This window comes from Mastacembelus armatus, chromosome 24 (genome assembly GCF_900324485.2).
Source record: "Mastacembelus armatus chromosome 24, fMasArm1.2, whole genome shotgun sequence".
Lineage (NCBI taxonomy): Eukaryota > Metazoa > Chordata > Actinopteri > Synbranchiformes > Mastacembelidae > Mastacembelus > Mastacembelus armatus.
This window is the reverse complement of record NC_046656.1, coordinates 9,831,290-9,849,083: the sequence shown is the minus strand read 5'-3', so window position 1 is coordinate 9,849,083 and position 17,794 is coordinate 9,831,290. Positions and strand designations below refer to the sequence as shown.

The 17,794-nt window shown below is 42.2% G+C and overlaps 1 protein-coding gene across 5 annotated transcripts; it reads right to left on the bottom strand.

Moving 5' to 3' along the window:
- Positions 1-9,138: 9,138 nt before the first annotated feature.
- Positions 9,139-16,949, bottom strand: LOC113137280 (echinoderm microtubule-associated protein-like 1). Of its 5 annotated transcripts, XM_026318819.2 has the most exons (8): positions 16,812-16,944; positions 16,575-16,738; positions 13,308-13,502; positions 12,666-12,795; positions 10,996-11,097; positions 10,454-10,485; positions 10,283-10,309; positions 9,139-10,042 (listed from the first exon to the last, which is right to left on the bottom strand). In XM_026318819.2, the coding sequence occupies exons 2-8, from the start codon at positions 16,732-16,734 to the stop codon at positions 9,774-9,776; spliced, it is 915 nt and encodes a 304-aa protein (XP_026174604.1). In that variant the 5' UTR covers positions 16,735-16,738; positions 16,812-16,944; the 3' UTR covers positions 9,139-9,773. The 5 variants fall into 5 exon arrangements, with proteins under 5 accessions (XP_026174604.1, XP_026174603.1, XP_026174605.1 ...); XM_026318818.1 differs by having other exon boundaries at positions 16,575-16,949; XM_026318820.1 differs by having other exon boundaries at positions 10,454-10,482; positions 16,575-16,949.
- Positions 16,950-17,794: the final 845 nt, after the last annotated feature.

The following is a 17,794-nucleotide window of genomic DNA, read 5'->3' as shown; positions in this document are numbered from 1 at the left end:
AATGGAAGCTGAGAGTCGTTTGGGTTTTACTGTTCAGAGACAGAGTAAGGGGGGTAAAGAGAGAGAGAGATGGAGATAGAGATAGATTCCCGGTGCTGTGAGGCGTAGCCCTCATGTTGCCTCTCCTCTCTGTGTCTCATTGGATTACCTCCTACCTCTCCATCCCCCCACCCTCTTCTCTACTCCTCCCTGCATCCCTCCCCATCCTCCCCTCCCAGCTGTGACGAGAGCCATCTGCCCCCCCATCCCAGAGGCTGCTGGTCCAGCCCCTCCTCCATCTCCCTTCTTTCTTCCTCCCTCTCTCACCTCTCACCCCCTCCCCCTTTTTCTGCTCTCTCAGCTGCTGGATTGGCTGAGGCGAGAATGCGTAAGCCCGCGGTGGGAGAGGGAAGAGAGGCGAGGAGGAGGAGCCACAGATTTTAATTCATCTGATGGCTTCCGTCTTTTCTCACATATGATCTGAGGTGGCATGCCAGGCTTGGGTGGAGCTCGGATCGCAACACAATCACCATACACGCCCGCACACAAGCACGTACACACTGATCTGACAGCTTGCAGTGAATGTTCATTTACAGAAACGGTGGAGAGAGAAAAGCAACAGACCCATTTGTTGAAACTTGGTAACATGTGGCTCAATCGGCTGTGAACACATGGCAGGAAGGAAGATCTACAGATATATGAAGATGCGTTTACTGCATATGTGTATAACCTGTATTATGTAATTAAATTAAATAGTGCATCAGGGAAACATGGGCGAAAATAACAATAAGCAGCCAAAATTGAACTTGCAATGGGAAGAGTTGCTGCTTCAATATTTCCCTAACCAATCTATTGAAACGCATGTAGATTATAAGTGATATACAGTAAGTGGTATGCGGACCTAAGACTAATCGTCTGGGTAATCCCTCCCATATTTACTCCACATCCTCTGGCATGCCAGGAAAGATCCCACCCATGGTCTCTTTCTAGTACAGCTCACTCCTCTCACATCAACCACATCTGTCCAGCTGTGTTTCGCCATCAGGCAATTGAATTGATTGGACTCGCTATAGAACTGCTGGATGACACAATTTCCTCTGTAGCATCGGACATTGCTGTTGATCCATCAGTTTAGCTCAGTTTACCTGCTTGAGTAAAACTGTGTTTGGACACAGAATCTTTATTCCAATAAAATGTAATCCTTTATTTTAATGTGAAATTAGTTCACATATTTGCCAGACCCTGGAAAGACAAGTTAGATGCAAATGTCTGCTTACAGTGAGTTGCATCACATAACTGCAGTTGACTGGGCCAGTGTTACAGCTCCACGGCAATTTACACGCATATTTAAAGAGGCACCCCGGCAATTTTGGAACTGTTGACAGGTTTGCAAGATAGAAAGAACCGCCAAAATAAAAGCATCAGAGGCCAAAATGTCCTTAACCTAGATCTTCAGGGTTATTTTCAATTTCAGAGAGCCATAATCTGTTTTAGGGCATAGGTAGTGCTTTACATGTAACATGAACTTACTATAAAATTGGTTAAATATATTTTGAATTATAAATAATTACTTTCCTACATATTTGTAACACATTTCTCTTTTGGCTAACACGTGTGTGCGATGTATGAGGCATTTCCTTACTGTATTATACTTTGAATAATGACAGGCCCTAAAAGCAGTTCAGAGTAACCCAATACAAGATAAAATCTCCACTTTAAGCCATGTAGCAAAATTTCTTGTATTAGCTTTCAAATGAGTCGAAAGAAACCTTCTAAAAATGAGTTTGATTGATTTTCAATTCAAATAAACTTCAGAATTCCAAGATCTGTGGCGTGTGTCATTGTCTTGAAACATGTTCAACTATCCATCTTAGGCACTAAATGAGAGCATTAAAAAAAACTGCATTGACATTTGTATATATGCATTTGGCAGGACACTTTGTCCAAAGTGAGGTACAGTTCAAGCCACAGGTGCACAGCTGCAGGTGCATAAAGTAACGTGCAAATGGCTTTCTATTTTGATTCGGCACTACAGAACTACCTCAGTGATACAAATAGTAAATGCATGAATCCCTATGAAATGGCAGCAAAAGATGATTCTGAATAGTAACTTATATTCAAGTCTTTCATCCTTCACTCCCTGTTCAAAAGGACAGACTTTTTATTATGTTTTAGTTGTCATGATGGATACCACTCAAACCTTCACTGTAATGCCTTTGTGTGTGAGCAAGTCCTTGGTCTTCATCTGAGGAGTGGAAATAGTGTCTGAGTCAGCACAGAGCACAAGAGAGAAAGGTGAAAATATAAAGGAGTCTGACAGATCAAGGGTACAGGGAACAGAGCAGGAATAATTTTCCAATGCATGGATGAGGCAGGGGACTAATATATTGCAGTTTAAAAAAAAAACAGGTGGATATAGGGGTTAGGGATAGAGGAGTAAACCGATGGACAAACAGCTAAATGCCTGTATGGGATGGACAAAAGCTGCCTGGTGGAGAGAGACAGAATCGGGCGTAAGCACAATGGGGAGGAAAACAGGAGAGAGAGAAGTGGTGTTATTTTCCTCTGCGTCTCCTGTTGTTTTCATAAACAGTATCAGATCACCTCTTCATAACCATATAGGTCTGCCACACTGGAGAAGAAAATGCACAAACAGGATGCACTGTTGTCTTGGCTGCAGCTCCACATCTAGTAACTCTGTGCTGTATAAACTGTGTTAAAGAGCGTAACACTCAGCACAAAAGTATCTGCAGTGACAACATATAAATCACATATTTGAATCACATGGGCAGCCAGTTGTTCTATTTTTTACCTAAATATGGGGGGCGGGGACATGGATAAAAATGACTGTGATTCTTAAATAGTTCATGCAATACAAATGTAAAGACTCAAATTAAAGCTGAGTCCTGGCACTTGTCAATGTTCATTTCTAATCCAATGTCTCCGGTACAGAGCCAAAAAATATGTCAGTGTGCAAATACATACAGATTATACTGCATGTTATTCTGGCTATCCAGTCAAATGTTGTTCTGTATAATCCAATCTGACTTCCCGCTACATCCATCCCCTCAGCACCCACAATCCACCTGTACGCAGTCACGCTATACAAGTTAAAGTGAGGCAAACAAAGGGAAGGATTAACTGAATGTGAGAGATGTGACAGAGAGGAGGTTAAAGATCTCTGACGTTTCCTGTTTTCTCCATTAAATCACACTAGCTCATCCTCCTGGACCCAAGGATTGAATTTCCGCTGCAGACACATACACACATGCACACACTGTCTGACTCACATGAGCCGATCATTTTAATTACACTACACAGCAATAGGAATTGGGAGAGGAGATACAGAGGGGGAAGGGAGACGGAGCAGGGACCAGGAGGGAGGGGGCTATTTCCTCTCATTCGCAAAGATTTGATTACAGCTCTCTCCCTCTTAAACACTTGCTCACACGTCTGTGTAGATCAGCCTCACCTCTCTGCCTCCTGATGCCTCAGTGTGCATAATTATGACTCATAAACCACAGTGCTGGCACAGGGAAGGCACTGTGTTATTAGACAGATCCAAAACAGACACGCGACACATGACCTCACACCTGACACTGGTTGTATCACAGTGTCTAACAACCTTCTCCATTTTGTGCTGTGTGAGGAACGTGCCTGTCGTTACTCACAGATGTATTATGGCTGCTACTTTGTGCACAGGCGTCAAAGTACAAGCTACAGCTTCTGCATTATATAAATATCTACAAATCACTGAGAGCTCATTATTTTTTCCCAGAGCAAGCAGAAAAACTCAACAATAAGCTGCCACAGCAGAACATTCAGTGCTTCCTGCCACAGCTGTCTGTGCTTTTTTGTTTCTGCACCATCAGGGATGTATTTTTTTACATAAGCTGTCATACAATGTAGCTGCCAAATGCAAAATGAATTTGAACTTATACAATAAAAGCATTCTGTACTAGAAAGACTCAAGCCCTCAAGTCTATGCTATAGCAGGACATACAACATTCCCTGGTTTATTTCAGGTCAGACACCACATTTACTGTTTTACAGTGTTGGTATAGGAAACAACAGTATCTTCTCATACCAGCAAACTCTTTGAATCATTTTCTATTAAACACAACTACAGGATAGTCACCCATCCACTGTGCTCTGAGACTGCCTGCTGGCATGAATAAGCATCTACGGTTAAACAGAGTTGCTCTCTATGGGTTTGCCCTTGTCCTACATTAATTCAGCACACAGTTAATTTTGGTTTTCATATGGTTCTCACACACCACCAACTGGTCCTGTCAATACACATCAGGCAGCACTGATGACGCGGGATCGATACAGCTCGCATGTCATTTTCAGAGCATAATGCAACACAACAGTACATCTATTTGCATCTGCAATTACATGCAAATGGAGGAGGTGGAGATTGTGTAGGGGGGCCACAGGCAGGACCGCACATCAATCCTGCTGTCAAACCTCAAGAGAAGGCTGGGTCAGTCACAAGCAAATGTAAAAAGCAGCCTTTCACTTGCAAGCATATGTCAATTAACAGCTACTCAGCTTCACCTTAGCACTTCGTCAGAGTAGCACTTGTGCACTGATTTGCAGCACAGTGCATCTGTAGTTAACATGGTTCTACTGGCATGATTATATTATGAATGATTTCTGTGCAGTGTGTCACCTATGCATTGATTCAACCTTATAAGAGGGATGGTAAAAGGAGTCATTCCACATCAGATCCATCTGTAAAGAGAAAACATTTTGCAGTCAGTATAACTGAACTACAGCACAAAGTATATGTATTAATATTTGATGCTGGAAAGAGCACAAATGTATTTTTGTTTTTTGTTTTTTTCATAATAGCTGGTAAATATTTTTCTCAACATTCAAATCTGAATATCATGGAAATATCTACTGTATCTAACACACAGCAACAAACGAGTGGAGAGCCATAAATCCAAGAGCTGACATAGTTTCTAACCAGTAGTTTAACATGGAAAAGAAGCTGCTGTCTTGGCAAATCACAGCCTATTAATCAGTAAGTGGGAAAGAGGGAGAGATAGTGAAGAAGGAAACTGGAAAGGTGAAAATGATGAGCCTCCAGATGGGGAATCAAACAGGCTCCATCAAGCCAAGGATCACTCCTTCAACCCAAATCCCAGACAAGAATCCCCAACCTCAGTTTCACTCTCCCATGATTTTCCCCAGAGACCTACAGCAGATCCACCTCTCCACAGCTGAAGAACATTAGCTAATACAACCAATCTCAGCAAATTAGAAACAGACACAGTAACAGTGCTGGATCCAAGCTTTAGATTCCCTTAGTAAATGAAAAAACAAATGAAAACCTCAAGTAGGATTAAATACCAGGATCAAGATACCAAAGCATGATCTTTGGCTGCTTGTATGACCAAATTTAATTGTTTATGTTAGAAAACATATGAAATATGGCTGTTAATTTTTGTTTAAAAAGCACAGCAGACAATTGTGCAAACCCAGATTTATGTTTGAACAATTTAAGTCAAACCCTGACACTTGACTTCTGGAGTTTGCCATAATCCTGCAGTATATATGCAGTATATATATATATATATATATACCAATACAGTGTGTTTGAAGTGCAGCTCAAAGCACTTATATCAATGCTTATTAGATCACACAAAACAACTTTGTGCTCTACTAACATGCAAACTATAGCAGGCCTGCAGCAAAGACACACACACAACCAGCTGCACAATCAACAGAACCAATATACTTCCTCAGTCTTGCACATTTTAAGCTAAACAAACATGTATACTAATGCATACTGACAAGCACAGACTCACTCACAAGCACGCGGCTGAGCTCCAACAAACTCTACTGAGGTCTGGCTTGTTGTGGTGAGTCGCAGTCTATGTTGCCACCTACAGAGCTCCTCTGTAAAGTGCAGAATCACTCATCCTAAATCTCATCTGTTTATTTAAGCGGTTCTCAGAGAAAACCTAAAATAACAAGTGTACCAGCAGACTTTTGAATGTACTGTTGATACACTTCACTGTGACATAGAGAAGCTGTTAACAGCAAGTTAGAATAAACCTGGTTATGTGATAATTCAGACATTTTGCTGTTTATGACATTTGATTGACAGTGACATTTCAGGATTGTGATTTAACACACATATGCCCAAACTGGCTAATAGTCTGTCAGTGCCTGTACACTAAATGGCACACTACATAGTACAATTAGTATATACTTTAAAATAAGATATACACCATGTATAATGGTTGTCATGCTGTGGTGCAGAAGTTGAGAGGTGTCAAGTCACTGGTCATTTGTCTAATTCATCATCATCATCATCATCATCATATAACAGATCGGGCCCATGTGAACCCATGTCAGAGCATGTTTGGTATCACCAGGAGAACACAGGGCTGAGATGAGGGTAGATACTGATGGGAACAGTGTAGAAGAAAAATCAAAATCCCACTCTGACCTTGAGACACACGCGTCTCAATGCCAGCAGCAATCAGAGTGAGCTCAGGGTTCCTCCTGTTCACGGTGGACCTGTGCCAAACGCTGCTGCCCCACCCACTTTGTGTCAGCAGCAGGCTTGCAGCTGATTGGTTGTGAGGCTGGGCCCCGGCCAGTAACATCTCACGTAATAGGCTCTCACGGTTAGACAGTAAACCCAGCACCCGCGTCCCTCTAGTGAACACTCGCAGCTGATTGGTTCCCAGCTGAGAAGGTGTGAGAGCGTGCCTCCGCGTGCGGGTTCCACCTTTACAGGTGCGCACATCGGGAGGACTGTTTCAGTAAATAACGATGCCATTGCTTCTTAAATCCAATCATCAGGCATGTGTCGCAAACAAGTGTTGTCTGGTTTCCATGACAACAACTCTCATTTTTCTTTTTTTTTTTAAACCTGCAGACAACCTCCACGTGACACATCACAGAGCGACCAGGAGTCAGCTGGTTACATCTTAAAGCCTGTACTGGTGCTGCGGGGACAAAGCTCAGGCCTCTGAATCAAACTGCGTCAATAAAACGAGCCGATGCCTGAGTATGTTGTCTGATCGTGCCACATCCCTTAATATGTCATGATAATGCGCAGCGGCATCACAGTGCTCGGTGCTTTTTTTGCGCAACAAAAGAGCAACGCGTGCTTCGACTCACCTCATCTTCCTCTCCCGTCCTCCTCTGAATGAGATGCAAAATGTTTTGAGTTCAGTTCTATAAAAATGATTCAGATGCAGCAGCGGAGCCGCAGCTCCGGGTGTGTTAGAAAAACAGCGATGCTGCCAGCGAAGTCTGCAGCCAGCTGGATGTGCAGATGTTGAGGGTAGAAAGGCGACAGGGTGTGGAAAAATGCTACACGGATGCCACAGTTTTCAGGTCTGTCCCTTAGAGAGAAATAATTGTTCTTCGGGCTCTTGTCAGGCGGCTGGTGGTTCGTTTGAGGCCATTTCAGAGGGCAGCACACCGCTGTCCGATGGACGGTAAGCCGGGTGGAGTGTCTGACAGCGGCTTCTGAGGTGCCATCTTTTCCTCCCTTCAACCACTGGGAGGCTGGACGGAGAGAGAGGGAGCAGGCTGCTGAAATATTTCAGTGTGGCTGGTTATGCTGCACGGTAGCGCCCTCGGTCTGGTAATGCAGCTGTCGGTGCGCAAAACAAACGCACGTCGACTCATTTGAGAGAAAAGTTCTGCAAAATTCAAAATGTTTCTTTTTGTTAATATCCCGAGAAAATAACTCGCATATGATGATGTCTTAAAACAATCGGAATCATTTTATTTCATTACAAGCTGGGACACCGTGTATGTGGCGCACACACCTGTCACCAGCTTTGGGGAGGGACCAAACAGCTGTAACATCTGTCTGTGCGGGCATCAGCCAGCTGCTGTTTCCCCACATGGAGGAGAGACAGGCTCAGTCAAAAGTCCACTGAGAGCCTGAGTTTAGGCTCCTCAGAGCTGCGGGCCTGGCAATTGGTCAGATTTCTGGGTTCTTTTCTTAGTCTGCAATGTTCATCAGTGATTATACACACAGTACAGCGGTGAGAGACGTAGGGCCAGAAAGAGCAACTGGAGAGGATGTGGAAAGTGGAGGCCAAAGTGGTCCCAGAGGTGGTAGGAGCACTCGGAGCTGAGACTCGGGGAGAGTAGCTCCAACAGACCCCAGGAACAACATCAGAGCCACAAGAATGCAGCTAACATACTGTGCACTTTTAAAACAACCTGGAAGCTTTTACCTGTAGACTATCGGGATGCAGACTGCAGTTAAATACACACCGTTGTGTTTGGTTTTTGTATTTTTTGTGCATCTGTTTGTTTTGTTAAAAGCTGGGAATAGATAGAACCACTGCCAAGAATAAATATAAATACAAGAGGCTCTCTGTTTTAAGCAAAGCTGGTCAAAGCTTTTTTATAATAATACATAATTTTGTTACATATCAAGCATTGTAATCTAATTTTTAGCAGTTTTCCTTATGACCAGCAGAGGTCCTCCTAATTTTCCAAAGACCACCAGAATTTCCACTGTGGTTCATTTAGCGGTGAGAATCCACTTTTAGATCCTGTCTACACACTGGCTCTGTGATCATGAAAGACTTTAGGCACTCTTGTAGTCCTTTGTTTATTTACAAAGTCTGTATTGTATGAGCATGAATCAGTATAGTAATACCACAACATTTATTAGACAATCACAGTAATCCGACTGTGGGTCTATAGCTTTTTTATCCATAGGGGGGCGCTAAGACCAAATTTACACTATCACGTCACCCACAAGTTTAAGGGTAGTCACAGCAGATATGCTCATACTTCAAAAGTTAGAGACAACACAGGAGCCTGCTATGAAAAGCTATGAAAAAATATTTCAAACACTGACCAATGTTTACATACACTCTGCTCTTGACTTTACTGTGCTGAATCAAAGTTCATTTTGTAAAGGTCAGGAGTGGAAAATGTTGTCCTAGGTACAGCTCTGGTATTTCCCACTCTTCTTACTTTTCAAGGGTCTGACTGTACCTAAACATGTCAGGAAATGCAGCATCTTTGAGATCTTTGATAGAATATAAGACACTCTTCATTTAACAGCTATTAGGCACCATCAGCGTCGAACTCCAACCCATAACCCACATGCAGTCACACACCCTAGTGGCAGATAATATCAATAAAAGCCATACCAGCAGAGATCATAGTTGTTTATTGGTTTTGCTGAACAAGAATGAGCCTTTTGGCTGATTCTGGTACATCCTGTGTCTTAGCTAAGGTGAAACTACAACATTGGAAACATCACAGCAATTAGACAGAAGCAGAGGACACACACGCACACACACACACACACACACACACACACACACGCGGAGTCAACAAAATTTCCCTCTTACATCACACAGGAAGTGCTCAAAGACAACTACAGATGCACATCCTTACAACCAATAAGACTCAAGACTTGACAAAGAGCACATTAACATCAAACACATGCAATAAATTAAACAATATGCAAGTTCTAGTCTATGAGAAATGGCTCTATGACTACACTGAGGAGGTTCAAAATGCATTAAAATAAATTATCAGGCATTGCAATAGTGTACTGCCTATTTGAATCAGCCAAAATTCTTAATGGAAATGTTTTAGGATGCTGTGAGTGTAGTAGTACTCATGTAGTACATAAATACATACAAGTCAGGATGACCTAGAGAGGAAAAATGTCATCCCAGCAGTTTAAGTGGACCCATCTTCAATTTAAAAATAAACTTCTGGGGTTTCAGCACAAAAAAGTCTTTCTTTTGCCATGACAGGGAAAATTTATCTCTATTACCTCAATAACAAATCTGAAAGTACTGGCTGGGTGATTTGATGGGGCTTTTATAGCTGGATGCGTTGTGTGGTGTGTTGTGGCTCGTTGAGGTTTTCCGCAGGTTTAAGGTGAAGGATGGGGTTGTTTTCTCTGGTTTATTGCACCCCTTCGCCTGAGGGTTGTTAGATGTGGCAGCTGGCCTGCTGCTGATGGGAACAGCGGCTGTGGATTTGGCCGTCTCAGAAGACCCAGTCTTTTTTGCGTGGGGGCTCAGATAGATCTGCATAGTCACTAAGTGAAGTGGTGAAATGAGGTGAGGGGGACGGTGAGTGGGTGTTTGGAGGACAGATAGTGAGGATATTTTAATAAAAGTTGGGATAAAGAGACAATAATAGGGAAGACACACAAGTCATGGTGAGATATGGAAAAATGGAGGATGAGCATAAAATAACAGCTCACAAACAATGTTCTTGTTTTCATAATAACATAGATCTAAAGGGTGATTCACGTGTTTTCAGGGGCAAAGCCTACCTTTGCAGTGTGTCACACGTCTCGTCCCTGCACCAAAATAACACACAAACAGGTAGGAGAATAATTTACATACAGCAAACAATAGCAATGTCATGTCAGGCTTTTTCTAAGCTGGATGCTGCCAATTACAGCTTTGGGGACAGAAAACAAAGTGAGAAAGTGCTCTCTTACCCACACTTACTGCAGCCTCCTTGGACTTACTGCTGTTAAAAAAAGCAGAGGACAAAAGAAGAAGAGACACACAGAATATAAGCTACAGTCCCTGAAGATATTTTTCTTTTTTCCTACAGGATATGAAATATGGTGATACAGAAACAGGATGTGAGGACATGTGAACGAGATTTTGTGAGAATAAACACATCATACTGTTAGAGGACTTTCCGGTTTCAGGCTGATTAATCAGTTGAGGGTATTGTGTACAGGCTTTGGGAATGTCATGTTCTTTTATGGTTTGAGGTAATGTCACACAAAACAGGATGTCGGTCTGGAAATGACCTTCTTTCATTCAGAAGATTTGATTGGGACTTGATTGACCAGGAATAACTAGGTTGTCCCAGACATTTACAGAGAAAAAGGAAAGGGAAGGAGTCACTAAGTGATAAGGCAGTATTGTGAAACATTTTTGCACTGCAGCAACACAGCAAAGATATTTTTCAAGTAATGGGATCTCAGAAGACCATGCAAGCCACATGTTCAAAAATGCAGATTTTTACCTTTCCTGAATGTTCTTACAGGTCGAGGCTGCAGAGGTGGACCGGGATTTAACGCTTTTACATGCGCTGTCCTTCACAATCCCTGGTGGGCTCTTCACACCACTGAAAGGAAAAAAAAATTGTACTGTAAGATCTTGACTCTTTTGTTTTATATCTTATATATATTTGGTTTTGCATTAAAAATGCATTGATCTTAACAGTCTTAACAGACCACGCCCTGGTTCTGCAGCAGAGAAAGGTTCTCCACATCCTTGCAGGGCACAGGAGCTGCAGATCTCAAACTTATGAGCGTAATGAAAAACCGTTCAGCCGCTGAGATGTAAAACTTTAGATGTGACATTTAAGAAGGTGCATTTCACTCATATAATAAGGTTAGTGTTAACTGTGGTACTGCAGCTCAAACTTTTAAAGCTAAAAATTATATCTATCTTGTGTCCAGCAGTGAAATCATTTTACAATTGTAACGTTTGAGATGGAGACATTTAAATACCTTATGCATCAGTTTAAACACCTTTGTTGTTTAGCCTGACATATTTCCTGAAACCATAGATTGATATTAAAATAAAGAGCTGTAGCTTTTAACATGCTCAGCTGCCAAAAATGCCACTGTAAATATAGCTACTGAAGCTATTACCAGTGTTGTTAATTGTGTCTGTACAAGACAACTAATTAAAAAAAAACAGAAAGAAGAAAACACAGATAGCTGGGAACCAACCAGAGGCACTAAGCAATAATGATAATAAATAAATGGACATCAATATAATGGAGAGAGAAAGAAGACACACGGCAAGATGAAATTAATTAGTGAAGTGGTGAAATGAGGTGAGGGGGGTGGTGAGTGGGTGAAAATAGGAGTGGAGGGAAATGAGCTGGTGTTATACTAATGATGATGAAGGTGATGATGATGTTTCTTAGTTTATCCTAATACTGAATGGATGCTCTTAAGTGAAGGGAGATTGATCTCTCTCTGTGCAGTTATATCAGCGAACCCCAGATGCAGCAGCGGCACATTACGGCACCACAGAGAGAACATCTCATGCTCTCTGACTAATGCTATCTAATGACAGTATCATTTGAAAGGTAATTGAGAGGAAGAGATGTGCAGAAAATGGTTTGCTGCTTTATTGCTTTGAAATAAAGACGAGTGTTGGAGTAATTACTGGCCATCCATGTGCAGGGTTTCTTTGATAATGGAGGGTGTCTGCTGATTGCTTTTCTGTGTTATTGGAACTGAAGCTCAGGATCTGAGACTGAAGAGATTTACATTAATACTGTAAGCAGTCGCTTTTTCATTGCCTTGGGTGTGTCAGAGATCAGAGGAACACCATTGTGATTTTCTTCCAGTACAAAATCAACAGTTTTGTTTTAATGTCGAAATAATGATAAATGTCATGGTTTGTCTCACAGCATTAGCTTTTTAAAGCGTTTTAGTAAAGCGAATCTATTTCTCTGCTATTTCTATTTAGAAAATTGATTGGGAAAACAACAAACCCTCCCACAGTCCGGAGGCATGCACGTTAGGTTGACTGGCATGATAGCCTTGTGTTAGACTGGTGGCCTGTCCATGGTGTACAGTCAGTGTCTGCTGCAGTCAGCTCTAGCCCACTCCTCAGAACTCAACAGGATATAGCTGGTGCACTGTGTGTATATGTCAAACTCTCCTGTTTTACCTGCGTGGTGGTGTCGGGCTGTAGTTCCTGGCTGTGGAGCTGGAGGGCAGTGTGGAGCTCTTTTTCAGGGAGGCAGCACTGGAGCTCACCATGGGGGGTCTGGGGGGCAGAGCCAGAGATACTGGCCTGGCTGTGCATGGGAACACACACACAGACATACATGGGTGAACATGATGGATGGGTGTTTGAACATGGTGATTAAAAAGATTGTAATTATGTGGTTTATTCACATCTATTTTCAGTTTTTTTTAGTCTCAAGTGTGTGGACTAAGTTTGTAGTGACTGTAACTGTCTGCACAAATGAAGCCCCTTCTAGAAAATGAAAAGATTTATCTATAATTTTATGTTTTTGTACTTCCATAAAAGTATGTGTACTAGGACATATAAACTCTGGATATGTCCCAGATGTTGGTCTGTGGATGCAGACACATGTATATATATTTTTGCATCTCAACGAACACTAGATTCTTAGAGCTAACTCTTACTGTGATTACTGAGTAAAATTAAATACTGGCATATCAGTACATCAACTTTATAATTATATAAGCCCATGAGTTTTTGAGTTTTAAATCGAGTTAACAGCCAAAAAACTGTCAATGATTTGCTGTGTGGGTGCAGTTTAATCTGAATTGACTGCTTTACCTTTAGCGCCTGGTGCTCTCCTGCCAGCACCTGTAGCTGCTGCCTGGTGCTCCTCAGAGATGTTGAGCCTCTTGAGGACATCAGCCAGAGCCATCTTCAACAGCTGGATTTCATCTTCCTGCATCTGCATTCTCTGCTCCAGATAGGTCAGGCGGTCAGCCACGTCCAGGCCACTGGCTGCAGAACTGCAGCCATCTGAAGGAATGACGCAAAACAGGATGTGTAGGTACAACAGACAGATATACTTATTACGCTGCTTAGTGGCATTATTTGTCTGATGAAAAAAAGCATTTAAAAATGCTGTGAAATCTGAATCATCCAAGCTGCAGCATCAAAAAATGCTTAGACATGCAGATTTCATAGTGCAAAGTCACAAAAATCCCAGAGCAACAGATCTTCTTAAGAGGGGAGCGTAATATGTGAAGGAAGTAATGAATATGCAGTTGACTCAGGGCTGAAACCACACACTAGTTTGTAAAAATTCTGAGGAAGTAAAAAAAAAATCCATTCACAAACTGTAATGTCTCATCTCTTTAAAGATAGAGATACAATCAGAGAAAGGAATAAGCTTTAACACCCTGTGTTTGCGTCTTAAGAGGAGAAACCAGGCTAATGAGGTCACAGCACAGCTGGACACAGCAGATCAGCCACACAGTCATTACATAGCAGCATGTACATAAAGGTAGCGAAGCAAACATCCACAGCCCTGTCAAATGGCACTATATTATTGCAGTTTCTCTTTCAGTGGACTTCTACCTCATGGCCATCACCACTAACAGTAACAACAGTTCAGTGGACAGTGACTACCGTGGGAGACAGTCCTCGCTGATGACAAGTCAGGGTGCCGCTGCTGGCTGCTGGTTAGGCCTTCCTCCAGCAGCCCAGAGGTTTTCCTCCTCTTCCTCTCTTCTCGCACGCATAATCTCTCGCTCCTTTTTCCCCCTCTGGCTCCAGTCATATAGGCTGACTCTTCCTGCATCTGATTTTGATCCACTGGCAGGCATCCACTAAGATCTCATCTCCTTTGCTTCACTTAATTCACACACTCACAGAACAGCTTTTGTCCACTTCTGTTCACAGCACCCAGTTATCTGAAGCAGGAGATGAGTTTTGATCCTCTCATGTTTTCTTTGTGGTCGCCTGCCACACTCTGATGTGTGTGACAGAGCTTAAAGCCCATTTGTTCAGAGTGTGTGTGTGTGTGTGTGTGTGTATAAAAGTGGGGGTGGGGTTGATAATGTTTTAAAAAAAAAAAAGCAGTTGTCCAGTTCATCCTAAATTGTCTGTGCACGTGTGTGTGCACTTGCATGTGTGTGTGTGTACAGAGTACAATGATAATCCCTCAGACTGAGCCTCTTTGACCCCGCCCTTACACATAAGCCCCATGTCACTATGAGAGATTTAGACTGAGACAGGAAACAGCAGAAATAAACCTGAAATGTGGCCTTTTCTTTTGTTGGACTGCAGTAAATATCTCAAACAACCACAGAGTTGCAGAGGTTACGTGGCAGGTCACTGTGGGCGAGCAACAGGGAGCAATATAAAACCAGCACATGCTTTATTGTAGTTGCAGAGTGAAGGCTGAGGCGTAAAACAATACTGAAAGAGGAAACAGACATATGAAGAGCAGTGCAAGCAGAAGACATCAGTTGCACAATCTGTGTCCATGTGTGTATTTTTTTTTTTTTTTTTTTTTTTGCTCAAACAAAAACACTGATTTCTGATCAGGGGTACTCATACCTCAGAGGATAATTCTCCAGCTGTCAGCGAGTATGTGGGAAGTTGCTGAAACTAATTTTACTAAATTGAAATTTCAGTCTGATTAAAAAAATATCTACATAAAGAGTTAGCAGTAACACCTGAACACCACACATTGCAGTTAATAGTGCATGAAGATTAGTTAGTGAAGCAACGATTTAGTGAAAATAATGAATAAACAGCTGAAATTGTTATCTGAAAGTAATGGATCATGTTGAATGACAATGTTAAAGTTCATTTTCTGTTCATTTTCTCCTTTCTTTCTTTTAAAATTGAATTATTTTCCTCCTGACAGCAGTGAGCTGCTGTAGCCAAAGACTTTCAGTACCATCATTCAAGCATGCAGCCAGCTGTAATCTGTCTCCCATGGAGCGTAGTGACTCTGGGTCCTGTGATTTTAAGTACCTCCTCTTGTCCTGGTCATGACATCATCCTCGAGCCACCTCCACAAATCCCATATGGGATTGGGATTAGAATAGCACATAATCCCAGTGCTGTAAAAGGGTATTAGTAGCCCAAAGCTCAGTCTCTGCACTATACAAAGAACAGGCAGTCTCCCTGGACACCTTTCACGCAAATGTAAACACACTTACAAACGCATACATTAAGTCTATCCCTGTGCATTCGACTCACACATACACACACCAGCCAACCAGAACTGAGTGAGCAGCTTCAGAATTCCTATGCCTATTACACATCTTAGCAAAATGAAATACAGTAAGGCCGAACTGCAGCGCAGAGAAGCAGCGGAGTGTTTTAATCTCCGCTCACAGATGGTGTTTCTTGAATGAAGACACAGCATCTGTCTGCTCATATCAGCACCCCGCATGCTGACACACACAGGCCGTGTGTGCACAAGCAAGCCTTCGCTTATGAGTCCACTGATACTAATATCCCCAAGGGGACAATATCCTCAACTGAGGCACATTCCATAACACCCTAATTTGATTGCGTGGCCTGTGACACATTAGACAGGTATGCAGGATACGTGTTTAAAACAAACAGGTCCTGTGAGACACACAACCCTCAGAGGTGTAGTCACATTTAGTCATTCATTTTTAACTTATTCAAATAATTTGGATTAGCAGATTTTAGCCCAATGAGTATTACATGCAGAACATCTGCATTCATTCTTTATACAGTGTAGGGTTTTTGGTTACTTCTTTTAACTTTCTTTTCTCAGGACAAGCAGTATAAACAGTCTATACAGCTTTTTCCTGAGTGGAAGTAAAGATGCACTTTTTACAAAACATTTTAAAGGGTCAATTTAATTTTGTCACATGACCCTAGTAGCACATAAGCCTATCAGTTAGCTTTGATAGACAGACAGATACTTTAATACTTTGCACATCTCTGACAATGTGACTTGTTTTAATACTTTGAGCAAACTAAACTAAACTTAATTCATTTGATATAATCACAGAGATGACATAAGAGTTAAACAACTAACGTTAAAATATATTTTCGTTATTTGGGTGAACTGCATCTGTAACATCTAAACTCAGCTACCTGTCATGAAGTCAGTGTCTGGTGCCAGCAGGGAGTCACTGAGGTAGCTGTCCTTCAGTGAGGGCCTCCTCAGGAGGCTGTGGGCTGTCTCCTCCATCCCCAGACCTTGGTCCACGAGCTCCTCCATGTGCGTGTCGCCCTCTGCTGTGCTCGCTGCCATAGCCCTGGCAGAGTGTGTAAGTGAGTCCTTGCGTGCTCCTATTAAGGCTCCTATGCTTCTCTACTGGGTTAACTCACCTTCCCTAAACCACCAGTCCACCTCTTGTTTTTCTTCCTCCCTCTCTCTCGTGCGCTGTCCTGTAAGGAATCTGTGGGTGTAGGGAAACGGTGATGTCACTCAGAGGACAGATTAAGGACCTGGTAAGCCATCTGAAGCTCAGGGGATGACAAGACGATAAGAGAGGAGTTTATAGTGTGCATGTGTGTTTAGTGTACAGCCTGTTGACAGGGGGTCAGTGAGGCCTCAGACAGGGAAAACACTTTCACATTAAAGGCTCCAAAATAACTTCCTGAAAGATAAGTTACATAACTCCTGCTTGCAAACACACAACCACTGTATAGAAGGAGGAAACCAAGGGGTAACAATGACTGACCTGTATGTGGAGAAAACACACACACACTCCTGACAAAAGACACAGCAGGGTGGGACCATGCAATCTGCTGTTGCATGCAAAGTTGCAGACAAGCAAACAATTACACTCCCCAAAAGAGCTTACATCAGGATACCATCCGGTGTGGCCAGCTCTGGTGTGCTGTAAAGATGATGAGATTCTGAGATTAGGGAGTAGAACTTGATTAATTACAGTCATCAAGAGAACAATACGCTGGACGTGGTAATTAGACCAATAGAAGAAGACAACAGGAGCAGATGAAATGCCAGTTAGGAGATTGTTTCAAGAACTCCCCCAGTGTTAACCAGCTTTCTATTTTACATTTGCTAGATCCTTCTCTTTGCTGATCTGTTAAGGCTTTCTGGTCACACTTTAAAAGTTTTCCATTTAGTCTTATTTCTCATATTTTCTCATTTCATCCATCCTATGCAGTCAGACTTTGCTGTGCGCCCATGTATGTGTTCCATCAATGTATTCCCATTCGCAAATGATTTTATGTGCCAGTGAATTTTACTAAAAGTAATGTAGAATATGTCACAGTAGGAAAATAATGTCATGGTAGGTGCAATTAATAAAATGAATGATGGTTGCATTCCATTTACAGACTTC